Source organism: Pygocentrus nattereri, chromosome 14 (genome assembly GCF_015220715.1).
Source record: "Pygocentrus nattereri isolate fPygNat1 chromosome 14, fPygNat1.pri, whole genome shotgun sequence".
In the NCBI taxonomy this organism is placed as follows: Eukaryota; Metazoa; Chordata; class Actinopteri; order Characiformes; family Serrasalmidae; genus Pygocentrus; species Pygocentrus nattereri.
Window position 1 is genome coordinate 37,788,196 of NC_051224.1, and position 18,156 is coordinate 37,806,351.

General features: G+C 37.3%; 1 protein-coding gene across 4 annotated transcripts; it reads right to left on the reverse strand.

Moving 5' to 3' along the window:
- Window positions 1–210: 210 nt before the first annotated feature.
- On the reverse strand, window positions 211–14,308 carry LOC108436639 (titin-like). 4 transcript variants are annotated; one of them, XM_037544768.1, is made up of 13 exons: window positions 14,180–14,308; window positions 10,734–11,069; window positions 8,063–8,335; window positions 7,305–7,619; window positions 6,256–6,528; window positions 5,448–5,762; window positions 5,029–5,331; window positions 4,022–4,294; window positions 3,214–3,528; window positions 2,795–3,097; window positions 1,788–2,060; window positions 992–1,294; window positions 211–875 (listed from the first exon to the last, which is right to left on the reverse strand). In XM_037544768.1, the coding sequence occupies exons 1-13, from the start codon at window positions 14,298–14,300 to the stop codon at window positions 529–531; spliced, it is 3,750 nt and encodes a 1,249-aa protein (XP_037400665.1). In that variant the 5' UTR covers window positions 14,301–14,308; the 3' UTR covers window positions 211–528. The 4 variants fall into 4 exon arrangements, with proteins under 4 accessions (XP_037400665.1, XP_037400666.1, XP_037400667.1 ...); XM_037544769.1 differs by lacking the exon at window positions 5,029–5,331; XM_037544770.1 differs by lacking the exon at window positions 2,795–3,097.
- Between the last annotated feature and the right edge of the window lie 3,848 nt (window positions 14,309–18,156).

Genomic DNA, 18,156 nt, shown 5'->3' on the forward strand with positions numbered 1-18,156 from the left:
CTGTTGATGTGCAAAGTAATATATGGAATATTATATTAATTGCAGATTCTTCCAAGTGTCTTGATAGAAATTGGTTACAAAATAATTAAAGTAAAAAATCAAGATTTATGAAAATCCTCAAAATGAAAGACATATGATGTCAGATGCAATTATGCAATATATGGAAATTAGCTGAGGGTCAATCCTGATCACCTACCTGATCAGTCCTCATAAACACTTGAAAATTGAATCAAATTTAATGTAAAATGCTTTACCAATATGTGAACACATAACAATAAACAAAAACAGAGAAAGCAAAAGACCAAACAACGTCCGTCCAAGACTCAGAACACACTGAAACAGGCAGAGGCCAGTGTGCAAAGTGTGAGGACAGACTTTACAATATGATTTTCAGTACTGCATCATAGTCATTTGATTATAAGACAATATACAACATCTCAGGCCTTTCAGGTGAACTAGAGGAAGCATCTCAATCAGCCAGATACAGCTGCAGTGATGCTTCCTGAAGATCTCAGTCTGAGAGGACATTCAGCGCCAATCTGACACAGGACATATAGGACAGTTGACTTTACTGATAGATGGTGAGCTCGTTCTCGGCTGGAAGTCATTCTGTATGTTGGCGTCTTTGACTGCACAGGTGATTTCTGCACTGTTGTACTGCTTTCCAGTCACGCTTAAGTAGCTGAGGACAATCAGTGTGTTGTCATTTTTGATGGTGGTCATACTGTTGCCTTCTATGTACTGACCACTGTTCACTTTCCACATGACGTAGACATTTGCCAGATCAGAGCTGCTGACCTCACAAACCAGGGACACCGAGTCAGAGTCACTGACAGGCTTATCTGGCTTGTAAATGACAATAGAGGGACGTTGTCCTACATGAGAAAAGATCATATTTAAATTAGACGATACCAGATAGAAGATACACACATTTCAGAAGAAGTGTTTTAATACCGTCTAAGAAGATTTGACTCCAGTATAAAACACTCACCTCCTCTTTTAACACTGATTCTCTCAGAAGTTCTTGAGGTGGAGCAAATCACTTCTGCGCCTGAAAACCAGACGGACTCTTCAAGGGTCAGTGTGCTAGTTTTGGTAAATGCTGATCCTGCCTGTGTAACACCACCAACACGAACATCACGAGTTGCTGGGCTCCGACCTCCAGCTGTCCATGACACTGTAGCTCCTTCCACCTCCTTCCTACTATCACCAGTTAAGACACACTCCAGTACTGCTCTCTGGTTTATAAACAGCTCCTTTGCTGGTGGTGGATTGATTTTCAGAGATGACTGAACTATATGAACAAGACAAGCACATAGTATTAATATTATCAAGGACAACAAAGTTAAACAGAACCACAAATTAGTGGATTGTGCATTAATATCAGTATATATTGATGTACAGCACTGTGCAGAGTCAGAGAACACAATTTATTTATTTAATTTCCTGTCAAAGGAGGAATTAATTAATTAATTTTTCTGGAGACATTTCTGAGGAGATTACAAACAAGATGTTCACCTTGCATAAGGAGTCTCCAGAAATGGAGTTAAAATCATTAATAAAAGAAAAAGAAAGAATTAGACTACTAAAAGCCATGCAAGACCACCTGGAGGACCACAAAAACTGTCCCCATCTGATAAACAGTACTTTAAGCTGTCGTCTATAAGAAAGAGCAGAAATGTAATAATTCTGACTTTTGCACAGTAGTGTATATTCATATATCTGGTAAAAATATATCTGTGTTTGAAATGAATTATGACTACATAAGCGCAATAACACTAGATTACCTCTAGATGACAGATTATCTGAGTATTTTTTGCCCCTGTGTGTGACTTCACAGGTGTATTTGGTTCCCGGGCTTGAAGATCCCAGATTTGCTTCGAGGACACTGACCGCTCGGTAAGAACCCGAGTCATTTTCTGTGGTTTTCCAGTCCCGTCCTCGGACTTCACGGTCATCCTTTTTCCATTTTATCCTCAAGGACTTTGGGTAAAAGTCCTCAATGATACACATAATGGACTGGCCAAATTCCACCAGGCGGATAGTTGGTGGAGAGTTTGCTATAAAATAAAGAAAAAAATAGTTTAATTTACCTGCAGTAAATTTCCAAAGATGAACAATACAAAACAAACACTTAGACGTGATGGTGAGGACGACCTATTCCAGGAAGACGCTTTCAGATATATTGACTGTCATGTCATTCGTGCTACATGCATTTATACCTTTATCTACAACAATATGACTCACTTCAGGTTTGATTATAAGCTCTAATGATTTATACAGCTGGGTATTAAATAATACGCAATGATCAACATAGTTTAGACTTAGGCCTAGGTCTCCATATTAACTCCCTACTCTAATAGAAGATATAGGGGTAAACGTTACTAGAGCTCTGCTACATAATATTTGCATAAACATGCCAGAAACATGTCACGGAAGATGTTATATCCTGTTATGAACTGTCTAGACAGACTGTATTCAGTATATATCAGTGTCTTGTTTCCATTACCAGTAAGTGTTATTACAGATACCATAACGCTGGAAGCAGATACACCTGAAGTCCCATAGTAAATATTGGTGTGTGTTCTAGTTAGCCACCATCAAACAGACCTCTTTAACTTCTATTATTTGTTCTATGTCTGTTACTAAACAAGCAAACTGCAAGAAACAAGCCTATCAAACATACATATCAACAAACCATCTGATTGTGGGGGGTAAAGGTGAAAACTGAGTGCTGGTCTGAAAACAGTCTTAACTACAAATTATATTAAGAAATGAATGGAAGTGACTTTACTCTTAGATGGTGAGCTCGTTCTTGGCTGGAGGTCATTCTGTATGTTGGCGTCTTTGACTGCACAGGTGATTTCTGCACTGTTGTACTGCTGTCCAGTCACGGTTAAGTAGCTGAGGACAATCAGTGTGTTGTCATTTTTGATGGTGGTCATACTGTTGCCTTCTATGTACTGACCACCGTTCACTTTCCACATGACGTAGACATTTGCCAAATCAGAGCTGCTGACCTCACAAACCAGGGACACCGAGTCAGAGTCACTGACAGTCTTATCCGGCTTGTAAATGACAATAGAGGGACGTTGTCCTACATGAGAAAAGATCATATTTAAATTAGACGATACAAGATAGAAGATACACACATTTCAGAAGAAGTGTTTTAATACCGTCTAAGAAGATTTGACTCCAGTATAAAACACTCACCTCCTCTTTTAACACTGATTTTGTCAGAGGTTGTTCTTTGGTCCACTGAAGTGGAGCAAATCACTTCTGTGCCTGAAAACCAGACGGACTCTTCAAGGGTCAGTGTGCTAGTTTTGGTAAATGCTGATCCTGCCTGTGTAACACCACCAACACGAACATCGCCAGTTGCTGGGCTCCGACCTCCAGCTGTCCATGACACTGTAGCTCCTTCCACCTCCTTCCTACTATCACCAGTTAAGACACACTCCAGTACTGCTCTCTGGTTTATAAACAGCTCCTTTGCTGGTGGTGGATTGATTTTCAGAGATGACTGAACTATATGAACAAGACAAGCACATAGTATTAATATTATCAAGGACAACAAAGTTAAACAGAACCACAAATTAGTGGATTGTGCATTAATATCAGTATATATTGATGTACAGCACTGTGCAGAGTCAGAGAACACAATTTATTTATTTAATTTCCTGTCAAAGGAGGAATTAATTAATTAATTTTTCTGGAGACATTTCTGAGGAGATTACAAACAAGATGTTCACCTTGCATAAGGAGTCTCCAGAAATGGAGTTAAAATCATTAATAAAAGAAAAAGAAAGAATTAGACTACTAAACGCCATGCAAGACCACCTGGAAGACCACAAAAACTGTCCCCATCTGATAAACAGTACTTTAAGCTGTCGTCTATAAGAAAGAGCAGAAATGTAATAATTCTGACTTTTGCACAGTAGTGTATATTCATATATCTGGTAAAAATATATCTGTGTTTGAAATGAATTATGACTACATAAGCGCAATAACACTAGATTACCTCTAGATGACAGATTATCTGAGTATTTTTTGCCCCTGTGTGTGACTTCACAGGTGTATTTGGTTCCCGGGCTTGAAGATCCCAGATTTGCTTCGAGGACACTGACCGCTCGGTAAGAACCCGAGTCATTTTCTGTGGTTTTCCAGTCCCGTCCTCGGACTTCACGGTCATCCTTTTTCCATTTTATCCTCAAGGACTTTGGGTAAAAGTCCTCAATGATACACATAATGGACTGGCCAAATTCCACCAGGCGGATAGTTGGTGGAGAGTTTGCTATAAAATAAAGAAAAAAATAGTTTAATTTACCTGCAGTAAATTTCCAAAGATGAACAATACAAAACAAACACTTAGACGTGATGGTGAGGACGACCTATTCCAGGAAGACGCTTTCAGATATATTGACTGTCATGTCATTCGTGCTACATGCATTTATACCTTTATCTACAACAATATGACTCACTTCAGGTTTGATTATAAGCTCTAATGATTTATACAGCTGGGTATTAAATAATACGCAATGATCAACATAGTTTAGACTTAGGCCTAGGTCTCCATATTAACTCCCTACTCTAATAGAAGATATAGGGGTAAACGTTACTAGAGCTCTGCTACATAATATTTGCATAAACATGCCAGAAACATGTCACGGAAGATGTTATATCCTGTTATGAACTGTCTAGACAGACTGTATTCAGTATATATCAGTGTCTTGTTTCCATTACCAGTAAGTGTTATTACAGATACCATAACGCTGGAAGCAGATACACCTGAAGTCCCATAGTAAATATTGGTGTGTGTTCTAGTTAGCCACCATCAAACAGACCTCTTTAACTTCTATTATTTGTTCTATGTCTGTTACTAAACAAGCAAACTGCAAGAAACAAGCCTATCAAACATACATATCAACAAACCATCTGATTGTGGGGGGTAAAGGTGAAAACTGAGTGCTGGTCTGAAAACAGTCTTAACTACAAATTATATTAAGAAATGAATGGAAGTGACTTTACTCTTAGATGGTGAGCTCGTTCTTGGCTGGAGGTCATTCTGTATGTTGGCGTCTTTGACTGCACAGGTGATTTCTGCACTGTTGTACTGCTGTCCAGTCACGGTTAAGTAGCTGAGGACAATCAGTGTGTTGTCATTTTTGATGGTGGTCATACTGTTGCCTTCTATGTACTGACCACCGTTCACTTTCCACATGACGTAGACATTTGCCAAATCAGAGCTGCTGACCTCACAAACCAGGGACACCGAGTCAGAGTCACTGACAGTCTTATCCGGCTTGTAAATGACAATAGAGGGACGTTGTCCTACATGAGAAAAGATCATATTTAAATTAGACGATACCAGATAGAAGATACACACATTTCAGAAGAAGTGTTTTAATACCGTCTAAGAAGATTTGACTCCAGTATAAAACACTCACCTCCTCTTTTAACACTGATTTTGTCAGAGGTTGTTCTTTGGTCCACTGAAGTGGAGCAAATCACTTCTGTGCCTGAAAACCAGACGGACTCTTCAAGGGTCAGTGTGCTAGTTTTGGTAAATGCTGATCCTGCCTGTGTAACACCACCAACACGAACATCACGAGTTGCTGGGCTCCGACCTCCAGCTGTCCATGACACTGTAGCTCCTTCCACCTCCTTCCTACTATCACCAGTTAAGACACACTCCAGTACTGCTCTCTGGTTTATAAACAGCTCCTTTGCTGGTGGTGGATTGATTTTCAGAGATGACTGAACTATATGAACAAGACAAGCACATAGTATTAATATTATCAAGGACAACAAAGTTAAACAGAACCACAAATTAGTGGATTGTGCATTAATATCAGTATATATTGATGTACAGCACTGTGCAGAGTCAGAGAACACAATTTATTTATTTAATTTCCTGTCAACGGAGGAATTAATTAATTCATTTTTCTGGAGACATTTCTGAGGAGATTACAAACAAGATGTTCACCTTGCATAAGGAGTCTCCAGAAATGGAGTTAAAATCATTAATAAAAGAAAAAGAAAGAATTAGACTACTAAACGCCATGCAAGACCACCTGGAAGACCACAAAAACTGTCCCCATCTGATAAACAGTACTTTAAGCTGTCGTCTATAAGAAAGAGCAGAAATGTAATAATTCTGACTTTTGCACAGTAGTGTATATTCATATATCTGGTAAAAATATATCTGTGTTTGAAATGAATTATGACTACATAAGCGCAATAACACTAGATTACCTCTAGATGACAGATTATCTGAGTATTTTTTGCCCCTGTGTGTGACTTCACAGGTGTATTTGGTTCCCGGGCTTGAAGATCCCAGATTTGCTTCGAGGACACTGACCGCTCGGTAAGAACCCGAGTCATTTTCTGTGGTTTTCCAGTCCCGTCCTCGGACTTCACGGTCATCCTTTTTCCATTTTATCCTCAAGGACTTTGGGTAAAAGTCCTCAATGATACACATAATGGACTGGCCAAATTCCACCAGGCGGATAGTTGGTGGAGAGTTTGCTATAAAATAAAGAAAAAAATAGTTTAATTTACCTGCAGTAAATTTCCAAAGATGAACAATACAAAACAAACACTTAGACGTGATGGTGAGGACGACCTATTCCAGGAAGACGCTTTCAGATATATTGACTGTCATGTCATTCGTGCTACATGCATTTATACCTTTATCTACAACAATATGACTCACTTCAGGTTTGATTATAAGCTCTAATGATTTATACAGCTGGGTATTAAATAATACGCAATGATCAACATAGTTTAGACTTAGGCCTAGGTCTCCATATTAACTCCCTACTCTAATAGAAGATATAGGGGTAAACATTACTAGAGCTCTGCTACATAATATTTGCATAAACATGCCAGAAACATGTCACGGAAGATGTTATATCCTGTTATGAACTGTCTAGACAGACTGTATTCAGTATATATCAGTGTCTTGTTTCCATTACCAGTAACTGTTATTACAGATACCATAACGCTGGAAGCAGATACACCTGAAGTCCCATAGTAAATATTGGTGTGTGTTCTAGTTAGCCACCATCAAACAGACCTCTTTAACTTCTATTATTTGTTCTATGTCTGTTACTAAACAAGCAAACTGCAAGAAAGAAGCCTTAACAGTCTTATCCGGCTTGTAAATGACAATAGAGGGACGTTGTCCTACATGAGAAAAGATCATATTTAAATTAGACGATACAAGATAGAAGATACACACATTTCAGAAGAAGTGTTTTAATACCGTCTAAGAAGATTTGACTCCAGTATAAAACACTCACCTCCTCTTTTAACACTGATTTTGTCAGAGGTTGTTCTTTGGTCCACTGAAGTGGAGCAAATCACTTCATCACCTGAAAACCAGACGGACTCTTCAAGGGTCAGTGTGCTAGTTTTGGTAAATGCTGATCCTGCCTGTGTAACACCACCAACACGAACATCACGAGTTGCTGGGCTCCGACCTCCAACTGTCCATGACACTGTTGCTCCTTCCACCTCCTTCTGATTATCACCAGTTAAGACACACTCCAGTACTGCTCTCTGGTTTATAAACAGCTCCTTTGCTGGTGGTGGATTGATTTTCAGAGAGAACTGAGCTACATGAAAAACACAACGCACATTATTGAGATTAATAGCACAAGCACATTAAATTGAATTGACTGCTCTGATATCTGTACATGTTGATGTACTGTGCAAAATTCAGAGACCGTCCTTCATTTATTTCTCTACCCAACGTGGCCATTACATATAAGTTATTTATTTATCAGGGGATAATTCATATAAAATAATACACTTGCATAAAAAAGTAGAAAGTCAAATGGGAAATAAGTGAATTTGTTCCCACCAGATAAACAGCAACCAAAACATTCATCTTTGAAAGAGGGGAGAACATCAAGCTCATCAATCACTATTGCTTAATATATACACACACAAGTGTTTCTGACCATCCTTCCTCTGTGAGAAGACGACTCAGTGCTGTGGGTCTGAAAGGACGTGTAGCTGTAAAGGAGCCTACATAGGCATGATGACACTAGGTTACCTGCAGGTGACAGATTCTTCTCGTATGTTCTGCCCCCGTGTGTAACTTCACAGGTGTACTTGTTTCCTGGGCTTGAAGACGTCAGATTTGCTTCGAGGACGCTGACCGCTCGGTAAGAACCCGAGTCATTTTCTGTGGTTTTCCAGTCTCGGCCTCGGACTTCACGGTCATCCTTTTTCCACTTGATACTGAGGGGCTTTGGGTAAAAGTCCTCAATAACACACATTATGGATTGACCAAATTCCAGCAGGTTGATTGTTGGTGGAGAGTTTTCTATAAAATAAAGGAAAATTTGCTTAATTTAACTGCAGGTGAGGTTCAAGAATAAACAATATTCATTGGATGATGCAGCTAGTATTTGATAACTGAAATGGCTATTTGGGAATTTGTAGTGTTTGTTTTTTCACATAAAGACAAATAAAATAAACAGGTTAACAGTTTAATGAAGTGCAGTGGTTTTGCTCATATCTATGTGTTGCCACCCAAAACATGAGTGTGTCAGGCTGGGAAGGAAGAGGTTAGTTATTATTATTAGTAAATTTTCATGCTAATAACACAGTGTATTCCCTTAAGACAGCTAGGTAAACAGTCAGGGTAAACAAAATTACTATTAAATATCTGGACAGGTTTTCTGCCAGTGAGCAGCCAAACATATCGCACGAAACTGTTGTCGTCTCCCAGAGCTATCCAGCCTCCACCCTGGGTCTCGGACGTAGTGTTATGTTACCACGAATTAATTTTAAAATTACTATTCTAATTTTAATGTAATTTTTAAATTCTGTTTTCTAATGTTAAAAAGGTAATTGAATTAAACGATTAAAAATGTTCTTGCTAAAAAGAAAAAGTAATACAGCCAAAAAGTTTAAAACGTCTTCTGGCAAGAATGGAGAAGATGAAAAACCAAATTTCAGCCGTTGGTTCTTTTGAAGGAAAAGGCTTTTATTAAGTTCCATGTGGCAAGTCGGCATCCGGATAGCCCAAAATGCGGAGATTCAACCCAATACATCAGTTTTTATATTTTTTTCAAATGTGCTCATCACTTTCATCTCCCTGGTGTGATTTCTTCACTCCTCCTCTCTGAACATCCTAGGCTTCCCATTGGCTTTCATTATATTCGCTATATTAAGTTTACTTTTTGACAGCTCTATGCTTTGTGAGACAAGGACCACTTTTTTACGACTCTCCATCTTGTGCCTTTTTAAGTATTAATTATTACTGCTCGCTGCTTATCTATCTCCTCACTAAATGCTTTGTTTTTAATGAACAGGCTGTATTTCTTACATGCAGGTGTCCGCTTATCTCTCCAGGCTTTCAACCAGAAGCATTAGACCTTCTTCTCCCTACCAAAGCCTGGCGGCCTTAGTTAAAATAACTTTATCCTTTGTTTTAATAATTTCTAAATTAATGATTGCTGCAAACCTTTTATTAATGATAACTTGAGGACATATTTTATCAGTAATTCTGACACTGTACTGAATGTTTATGCTATATAGAATATCTGTAACCATAAATGCGGAGGCACCAATAACCGCTACTGTTAAAGCAAATGAAAAGTTTCTGCATTGTTCATTGATATGGACCAAAATGAGAAACTGCCAATTAACTCTGAAAAGAAGGCATATTGTATGGTAAATACAGCAACATGTCCAAGCAGAATTTGGCTTCCTACAGATGTTAGTTAGACATTGTGCAGGACGAGTTGTCTTGTTGATGTTAGTCAAACTATGTTCTTAAGTACTGAACTGGTGTCCTACTGTTCCTGTTCTAAGGGACGTAGCCAGTGCCCAAATTCTTAATCACTATGTGTTGATTCTCTATTTAACTAGCAGGCAAAAACAAGTTGTCTGACAGTTGGAAATTTGATGTCTACAAACTTCATAAATGTACAAAGTTACCGTTTGAAGGTGCCACTGTTTTTTTTTTTTAAACATATTTCCAATGCAGTAATCACACTAAATTTAGACTAAACAAAGGCCTCAAAGCAGAAATAGAGGAAGGGGACTTTGCACATTTTAGAAAACATCTTAGAAGTGCTTATGTGTGCAAGAACAAACTGTTCTTGACTTTTACTCAATTCCTCTTGTATTTATAATGGCAACTTCCCTTCCCAGAAAAACGAAGAATAGGAAAGGAGAGCAGAGGGTGAGGGTGCAAGCAATATATATATGTATATAATGTATATTGTGTGTTTTAATGAACTGTGAGGTTGGAGAGAATACATTTACTCTGTATGATCACTGGGCTCAAGTAAGGGTTGGTCCTCCTAACTAGGTTTATAATAAATTAATTTTAACTATCCACTAGTTGGGAAATCCATCTGTAATTAGTATCATAGCCAACTTGCAGAACCATGTCTTTGTGAAAATCTTGAGAAGCCTTATTTTTCAGTAACTACAGTGACTTCGATGCAAACTGGCTGAGCTATTCTTAACTTATAGAAGTATGTATTAAAACTTTGGGCCCAGGCCTTTTTAGGAGTTCAACGAGTTCAAGGTTGGATTTTTCACTGTAAGATTAAGCAAAGTTACCATTTCATAGAACTCTTAATACTCATCTTTACCAGCGGTGCCAGTAATAGTGGAAGGGGCCGGATCCTGACTCGACAAAATCAGTGGTGGAACTACATTTTGCGGCAGTGTGTTGGAATCGGAAGTGGTGTAGATAGACCTACCTTCAATAACCAGCTGGAGATCATACATGCCTTTTGATGTGCCGGAGAAATCAAATGTATCTAAAAAGTATTTTCCTGAGTCTCTTTTCTCTGCACTGCTTATTATTATTGTTCTGTTCTTACTAACAAACTGCCATCGTTGATCGTCTGAAGGCATTTTTGTAATTCTATGATGTTTTACTTTGAAAATGCGACTAAGAGTATGAGTTGCACTGTCATTCTTCCTTAGGTTTAATTCATACTCAAATGGCAGCTGCAGGTGCAGTGGGTGTCCCACAGCTCCATAACATGGATCACTCTGAGTAAAACTGCAGTCAGGGATCATGGACAGCGAACCTATAAGAAAGACAAACATCAATCTGCCATTAATCTGATACAATCGAACACAACCAGGTTAATCTCAGCATGTAACTCTTTGGCTTTCAACAGACACCCGAATATGTTATGAACAGTTGTAACTGAATACTGAGGTTCAGCTCACAGTACATCAATTAATAATATTCAAGAAGGAAATCAACAAGAGTTTACATGCACTGAGAAATCTGATTACTGTTTACTGGATTTCTTAATCAGATTTCTAGACCTTACTAAGAAATCAGAGTGTGCGGTTTAAATGTCCACTGAATAATCAGATAACAGCAGAAATCTGATTATGATTGGGTTATTGAGGGCATGTAAACAAACTCAAAGTCAGATTTCAGTTTCATTCAGTTTACAGTGTTTACTGTTCAACAGTTTAGTGCGAACGTAACGTGATTTATTAAAGACTGTCATGAAGGTTTTTACACTGTTTTACCAACAAGACTTTTCTGATTTTAACAAGAGGCGTCACATCACAGAAGATGTTTAAGCCAGAACTTTGGCTGAGTAGCCATGCCACAACACATGCAACCCCCACCCCCCCAAAAAACCCAAATGTTCCAAAACTGAAACTTTCCAGGACAAAGGCAATGTAATGTAAAGATAGTTTATTTTATGAAATGTTTATAACTAAATAGTTTCCCTTGGGATCAAAAAGGATCTGTCTGTTTGTCCATCTGTCTATCTATCTGAAAGAATGAGAGGCCAGTTAACAAATTATGCTTAATCAGTAGCTTAATCAGCACGCTTTAGTCTCCAGTAGCTGCTCAGTTTATTCTAGGAGAAATGAATGGTGGTTCCGGGTTGTTATATCATGTCATCTACTCATACTATAAAGAGCATAAGGATGTTCTGTTTTAACTGATGGCACATTATGATCTTATTTAAGAAATCAGCAGGTACATTAGTGTATTTTGTCTCGTTAACTGTATAAGTAGCCTACCTTCCCCATCAGCTCGGGTTTGGTAAAGAGAATCAGTTGTAATGTATTTTTATTGTCAGCTTTTCAGCTTTTTTATTAATCAGTGAGAGAGAGAGAGAGAGAGAGAGAGAGAGAGAGAGAGAGAGAGAGAGAGAGAGAGAGAGAGAGAGAGAGAGAGAGAGAGAGAGAGAAAAACTGCTTTAGGATTTTAAGAAGATAGTATGATTTTATGTGCGCACAACAAAGCTGTTTGTTAGTCATGTATTTGCTGGTATCTTTGAGTTGTGCTCAAAATGATTCAAATTGTCAGTACCAAAGAATTTGGTAAAGTTTATGTAGTGTTTTGATTGTTTTGACAAAATGTAATGTTCATTCATTGAATTATTTGTTTTATTAAAGTAATTAATAAGAAAAAAGGGTATAGCATCAAGAAGCAAGAAGTTTAGTCTGAAGTTAAAACTCCAAAATGGGTTTTAAAGTCTGATCAGTTTGGCAGAATGATCCACAGTTTTCAATGCGTGTTTTAGTTGAAAATAAATGGTTAAACCAACACCCAGTGTGAACGAATCCAAGCAATGCTCACTCTGAATTAATCCAACCAGTGATCACTCTGAATGAATCCAACCAATGCTCACTCTGAATTAATCCAACCAATGCTCACTCTGAATTAATCCAACCAATGCTCACTCTGAATTAATCCAACCAATGCTCACTCTGAATTAATCCAACCAATGCTCACTCTGAATTAATCCAACCAATGTTCACTCTGAATAAATCCAACCAATGCTCACTCTGAATTAATCCAACCAATGCTCACTCTGAATTAATCCAACCAATGCTCACTCTGAATTAATCCAACCAATGTTCACTCTGAATAAATCCAACCAATGCTCACTCTGAATAAATCCAACCAATGTTCACTCTGAATGAATCCAACCAATGCTCACTCTTTATGAATCCAACCAATGCTCACTCTGAATGAATCCAACCAATGCTCACTCTGAATGAATCCAACCAATGCTCACTCTGAATTAATCCAACCAATGCTCACTCTGAATTAATCCAACCAATGCTCATTCTGAATTAATCCAACCAATGCTCACTCTGAATGAATCCAACCAATGCTCACTCTGAATTAATCCAACCAATGCTCACTCTGAATGAATCCAACCAATGCTCACTCTGCATAAATCCAACCAATGCTCACTCTGAATGAATCCAACCAATGTCCACTCTGTATGAATGCAATCAATTCCTGATGTTCTTCATAATGACATCAAGAACTCCTTGTACTTTTTGTCCAAAGATCATCCTGTACTCTTTAATCATATGCTTGATTTGACAGTTTCCTGCTTCTAAGACACTGTTGGAAAAGACAATACAGTTTAAAGAGGTGAGCCATTTCACAAAACCTCTTTACTAGATGTTCAATATCAACCAATAAGATTTAGGAAACATGCTTTTCAAGCTACTGTAAACTCTGGCCGCCCTACCTAACATTGAACGTGCAGTTATGTCCCTTAGTACACAAAGAAACAGCCAGTGAGCAAAACAAAAGACTGAACATTATAATCATGCAGGGCTGAAAGTGGACTCGAGTACTACAGCCCTACATCCTATAGCTTGTTAGGACTCTTTTGACTAGATCAACCTATACAAATGTCACGTTTTCTTCATGTTGTAGTTAATAAAAAGTGAAACATGGTTATGAAATACAGTGTGATCATTCTATTAGCTAGTTATCATCGTTAATTTCTCTAAGCTTTGCCCCTGCCTAGTCAGTATATTGCTGTTTTCAAAAAAACCTTGTATCTCCAAAATGGAAAAGTTACAGGAGAAGGAAAAAAACACTTCACTTTCAGTGGAAGTCAATGGAACCAGAATTTTTCCGTCATTTTGGGCCGTTTGTTTTAGTCCATTCATCATGAAACTTACACACAATGTAAAAGACAAGGCACTTTCAAATTATGGTGAAAAGCGAAAGGAGCATCCGACATGGACATGTAAACAAACACGACTACATTCTGACCATACACATCATTTATAACTTCAAATCTGAATAGTCTATCTAAAAAGTCTATAATAAAAAAAGGAGGAAAAGTGGATTTATTTCCTCACACATACACTACTAGTTACTACTCTGTAACTTCTGGAGGAAACCTACCCATCGCATCTCCAGTGAACATCACCAGGACTCCAAAGATGACCAGCATACTCATTTTACGTTTTTCTGAAACTTTTCGCTGAAGATCTTTCCCGTCAGTCAGTCCTTCAGTTATCCACATTCACTCTGACGATGAGCTGCCAGACTGACATTATAAATAGAAGATAATAAGGAAGTATCATTGCATTCATGTGAGTCCGGTTTCTGTTTAGTTTTAGTAAATGCACTGAATGTTAAAAGGATGAAGTTCTGCACTTTTTTAGTTTCTTTAGTGTTAGTCTAGGTATTCAGCAGATCTATGGATAAAAGTATTACTTTATTTGAACTGTTCTGGTACCATTTTACAATAAGGCAACCTTTTATAAATCACTTTTAATAGTTTAAAATGCAGGCTTATTAACTAAATCACAAATCATCACACCAAGTAACATTTTCAGAGTTTTTCCAAAATTTCTACATAAATCAGTGGTTGAGATGTAAAAGTCATTCAGAGTGGTTTGATGTGAAATCATTAAAAGTAGATAAACATACTCACTGCAATACAAATATAGCTATTTTATTTGGTATCTAAAACCAATGAAAAATATAAATTAATTTTATATAGGTGTTTACATCTACGTTCATATAATTAAACATTGTTTTTAGAGTCAAATCAAGTCAAATATGTTGCTCCAATATATGTGTGAATCCACAAATACTCCCCATAAAATGACAGATGCTGACTTTTGAACTTTATGCTGGCAACATTCTGGATGGTCCTTTTTGTGTTTGGCGTCCATTATTTCTAAAACTTGAAAGGTGGAATCTTCAGACCACAAGATATGTTTCCACTGTTTGTCAGTCCATTTCAGATTAGCTTAAGTCCAGAGAAGTCAAGTGTGTTTCTGGATGTTTTTGATGAATGGCTTCTGATTTGTGTAGTATTAACTTGTATTTGTAGATGCAGCGATGAGCTGTGTTTACTGACAATGGTTTTCCGAAGTATTCCCAAGCCCATGTGGTTATGTTCTTTACAGAAGTTAATGTAATGCCAGGGATTGAAAGTCACAGACAGGCAATAATAGTTTCTGGCTCTGCCCTTTATACACAGATATGTCTCCTGGCTCTCTGAATCTTTCAACAATGTTATGGATTATAGATGGGGAATTGCCAAATATTCCCTGCAATTCCATGAAGATTTTTGCAAAATGGCCAACCTTGACCCTTAAGTGCTCACAAACAACTCAGCCTTTTATGAATGCCCCTTCTTATACCCAATCATGGAAACATCCACTGATACCTAATCAATGAAATCCATAAGATAAATTACTAAATATCTTTATTCTTTGACTCTCTATAAAACACAGTTTCAAATCACTGGTTTTCTATTTTCGTTTTACTTACTGTTCCAACTACTTTGGAATTGGTTATGTACATAATAAACTCATTTATATTTCTTTATGTGCACATTACTATGTGAAACTGCTTAACTTTGAATTCCTTAATTTTTGCATAATTTTGAGTCTTCACTCTTAATATAAAATGTGAACAACTTTAAAGATCAGGAAAACCTTCTTTGAGTGGGCTTCTAAACGTTTGACTCTAATGCCCTCTTATGGGGACAGGAGATCATGCTTCACTTTCACATAAGCAAAGCTATGAGGCCAAAGCTTTCAAAGTATTTTTAATAGCAAACCAGATTTAAGATTAGTACAACTTCTAAGGCTTTTGGGCAGCCCAGGCTACATTGGCTGTGGGAATGTATTTGCCTCAAGACATCATGTTTGGTTCCAAGCTTATAGCACACATCCTTATACCTACAATAAAATGCAGTTCAACTATGTTTGCTATGTATGAGCTGGGAAATGTTAATAAAAGCCTGGTGGTTCCCTCAAAGGTGCATCTCAGTTGTACTGACTCAACACACCCTGTCACGTCTCCAGGCTTTTTATTTTATTGTTGTTTTAAAACATCCAGTTATGAAAAGTGACCAATACAAACTTTTCACCTGGAAAAACTTATTTAATGTACACAATCAGACCTTAAAACCAGTGTGGAACCTTTGAGGGAACATTTATATTGTTTGTACCTTGATGAATGGAAATTGTACCTGCATAGAACCTTTATTTCTACAGTGTAGGGGAGCACAACCCAACACAACCCAACAATTCCACCCAAAATTAAAGGAAGTGCAGTGTTACCGTTAAGCCCATGGGTGGGATCACTGTAACAGACAGGGGGTCAGTTTAACCCCTACTAGAAAAGTCTGATGAATTTGTGCAAAAAAAAGTTAATTCAATTTAATTTTATGTTGTAAGAACCAAATATATTTTCAAACCACACTGCATTATATATCAAAGTATCATCTATAAGACAGATAGACATCTCAACTGATATAATCACACTATATATGAAAACATGAGACTGTATGTCAAACATCACATATCAGTAAAATCTGGAACATTGTTTTTGAATAACAACAGCTGTACCAGCTATTAATCTCAATTTCATTAATAGTTATTTAACACCAAAATACTAACAGCTGAAATATACTAATAAAGTAGGAGAAAACATTTTCTTTTTCATCTTAAATTCTGTGTGAACATGGAACAAAAAGACAGAATTTACTTGTCTTTGTTTACTAGAGGTGTCTTAGTACAACGCATTATATAACTAACCCCGCAGTACGGAGGCTGTAGTTAACCCTAACTAGCGCTTGCTGTGATCTCAGCTGCTTTAAAACAGTGATACATTGTCAACAACAAGATGGTGATTAAAGTAAAAAGGTTGAAAAAGGTTGCCCTGAAAACACTCTTTCTCACAGATCTCTTTAAAACGCTGACCAATCTCTATACATTTTGGTGGGAGGCTGTGGCTAGGAAATGTGGTGATGTGGCCAGAAGCTCATGCTGCTTGACCCTCCTCAACAATGTAAATTCTTTGTTAAATTGTGCCTCGTGTGAGGTTGCTCCCCACACTCCTCTATGTCGTATTGGTGAAGAAACTGTGTCAAACACATTTGACACATTTGGGCGGTTTTTCAGAACGCATCAATTATCCTGAGTAGAAAGCTAGTTCACTAACAAGCTAGCTGCTTTACCAAGCCACCCTAGAGCTCCACTACGGTTTCAGTTCTCCTTTCCCACCATGTTAAATTTATCCAATCATTTCTTTTTTTTTTTTTTAAATCTTCACTGCCATATCCATGTATAGAACCTAGTACTTCCATTATTTTATATTTCCCCTCTCTACCATTGGAGGATGTTATATTTAACTTCCTATGGATACAAATAGGACTAGCATATTCCAAAAATTTGGCATGTTTATCTGCCACCAAATTACACCATAAAAATCCTGTTAATTAACAGTAAAGGCATGTTTTCTCAATCATGGTAAAAATGATTTTTAGTAAAACTGCTTTTTACTGTAATTCAGTAGTTTCACTAGTTCAGCTAGTTATTCTGACACGCAGTATTTTACCATAAAAACTGCAACAACCATTAAAATGTCTCTGAAATAAAGAAATTAAAACAGAGTTGATGTACAGTACATATTTACATATATTTAAACAACTAAACCAACTAAAACAACAGCTACAAAAAATGGTATTGACTACTAAATGTTACAGTACTTTGACAGTGGAAATACAGAACACAGATATAGTCATTTTATTTACTTTCCTAAACCACAAGTGAACCTTTTAAACGTAATGTTGAATCTTTGAGAATGATTTTGTCTCCAATTATTTCTGGAAAATGTGGCAACAAAAGTACATTTCACTAAGCAGATAAGAGCTGCTGTCACTGTCTATTCATTAAAAGTGTACACTATTCATTAAAACTCTACACTTTAACCTCTAAACTCATGAAAGGGTTTGGAACATGTGCATGTTGGGAAAGAGGGAGCAGAGATGTGCATGTACCGCCCAGTTAAGATTTACAAAATGTATAAAATTAGATATGAAGGATTTAATGAGTCACTGACCATCTTTATTGAAT

Excerpts from the sequence above, each read along its gene's own strand:
- LOC108436639 (XM_037544768.1), bottom strand. The coding sequence starts at position 14,300 with ATGTGGATAACTGAAGGACTGACTGACGGGAAAGATCTTCAGCGAAAA. Across the intron at positions 11,070-14,179 it reads GTTCACTGGAGATGCGATGG|GTTCGCTGTCCATGATCCCT; the intron begins GTAGGTTTCCTC and ends TCTTTCTTATAG. Across the intron at positions 6,529-7,304 it reads AATCAGTGTTAAAAGAGGAG|CAAACTCTCCACCAACTATC; the intron begins GTGAGTGTTTTA and ends TTTATTTTATAG.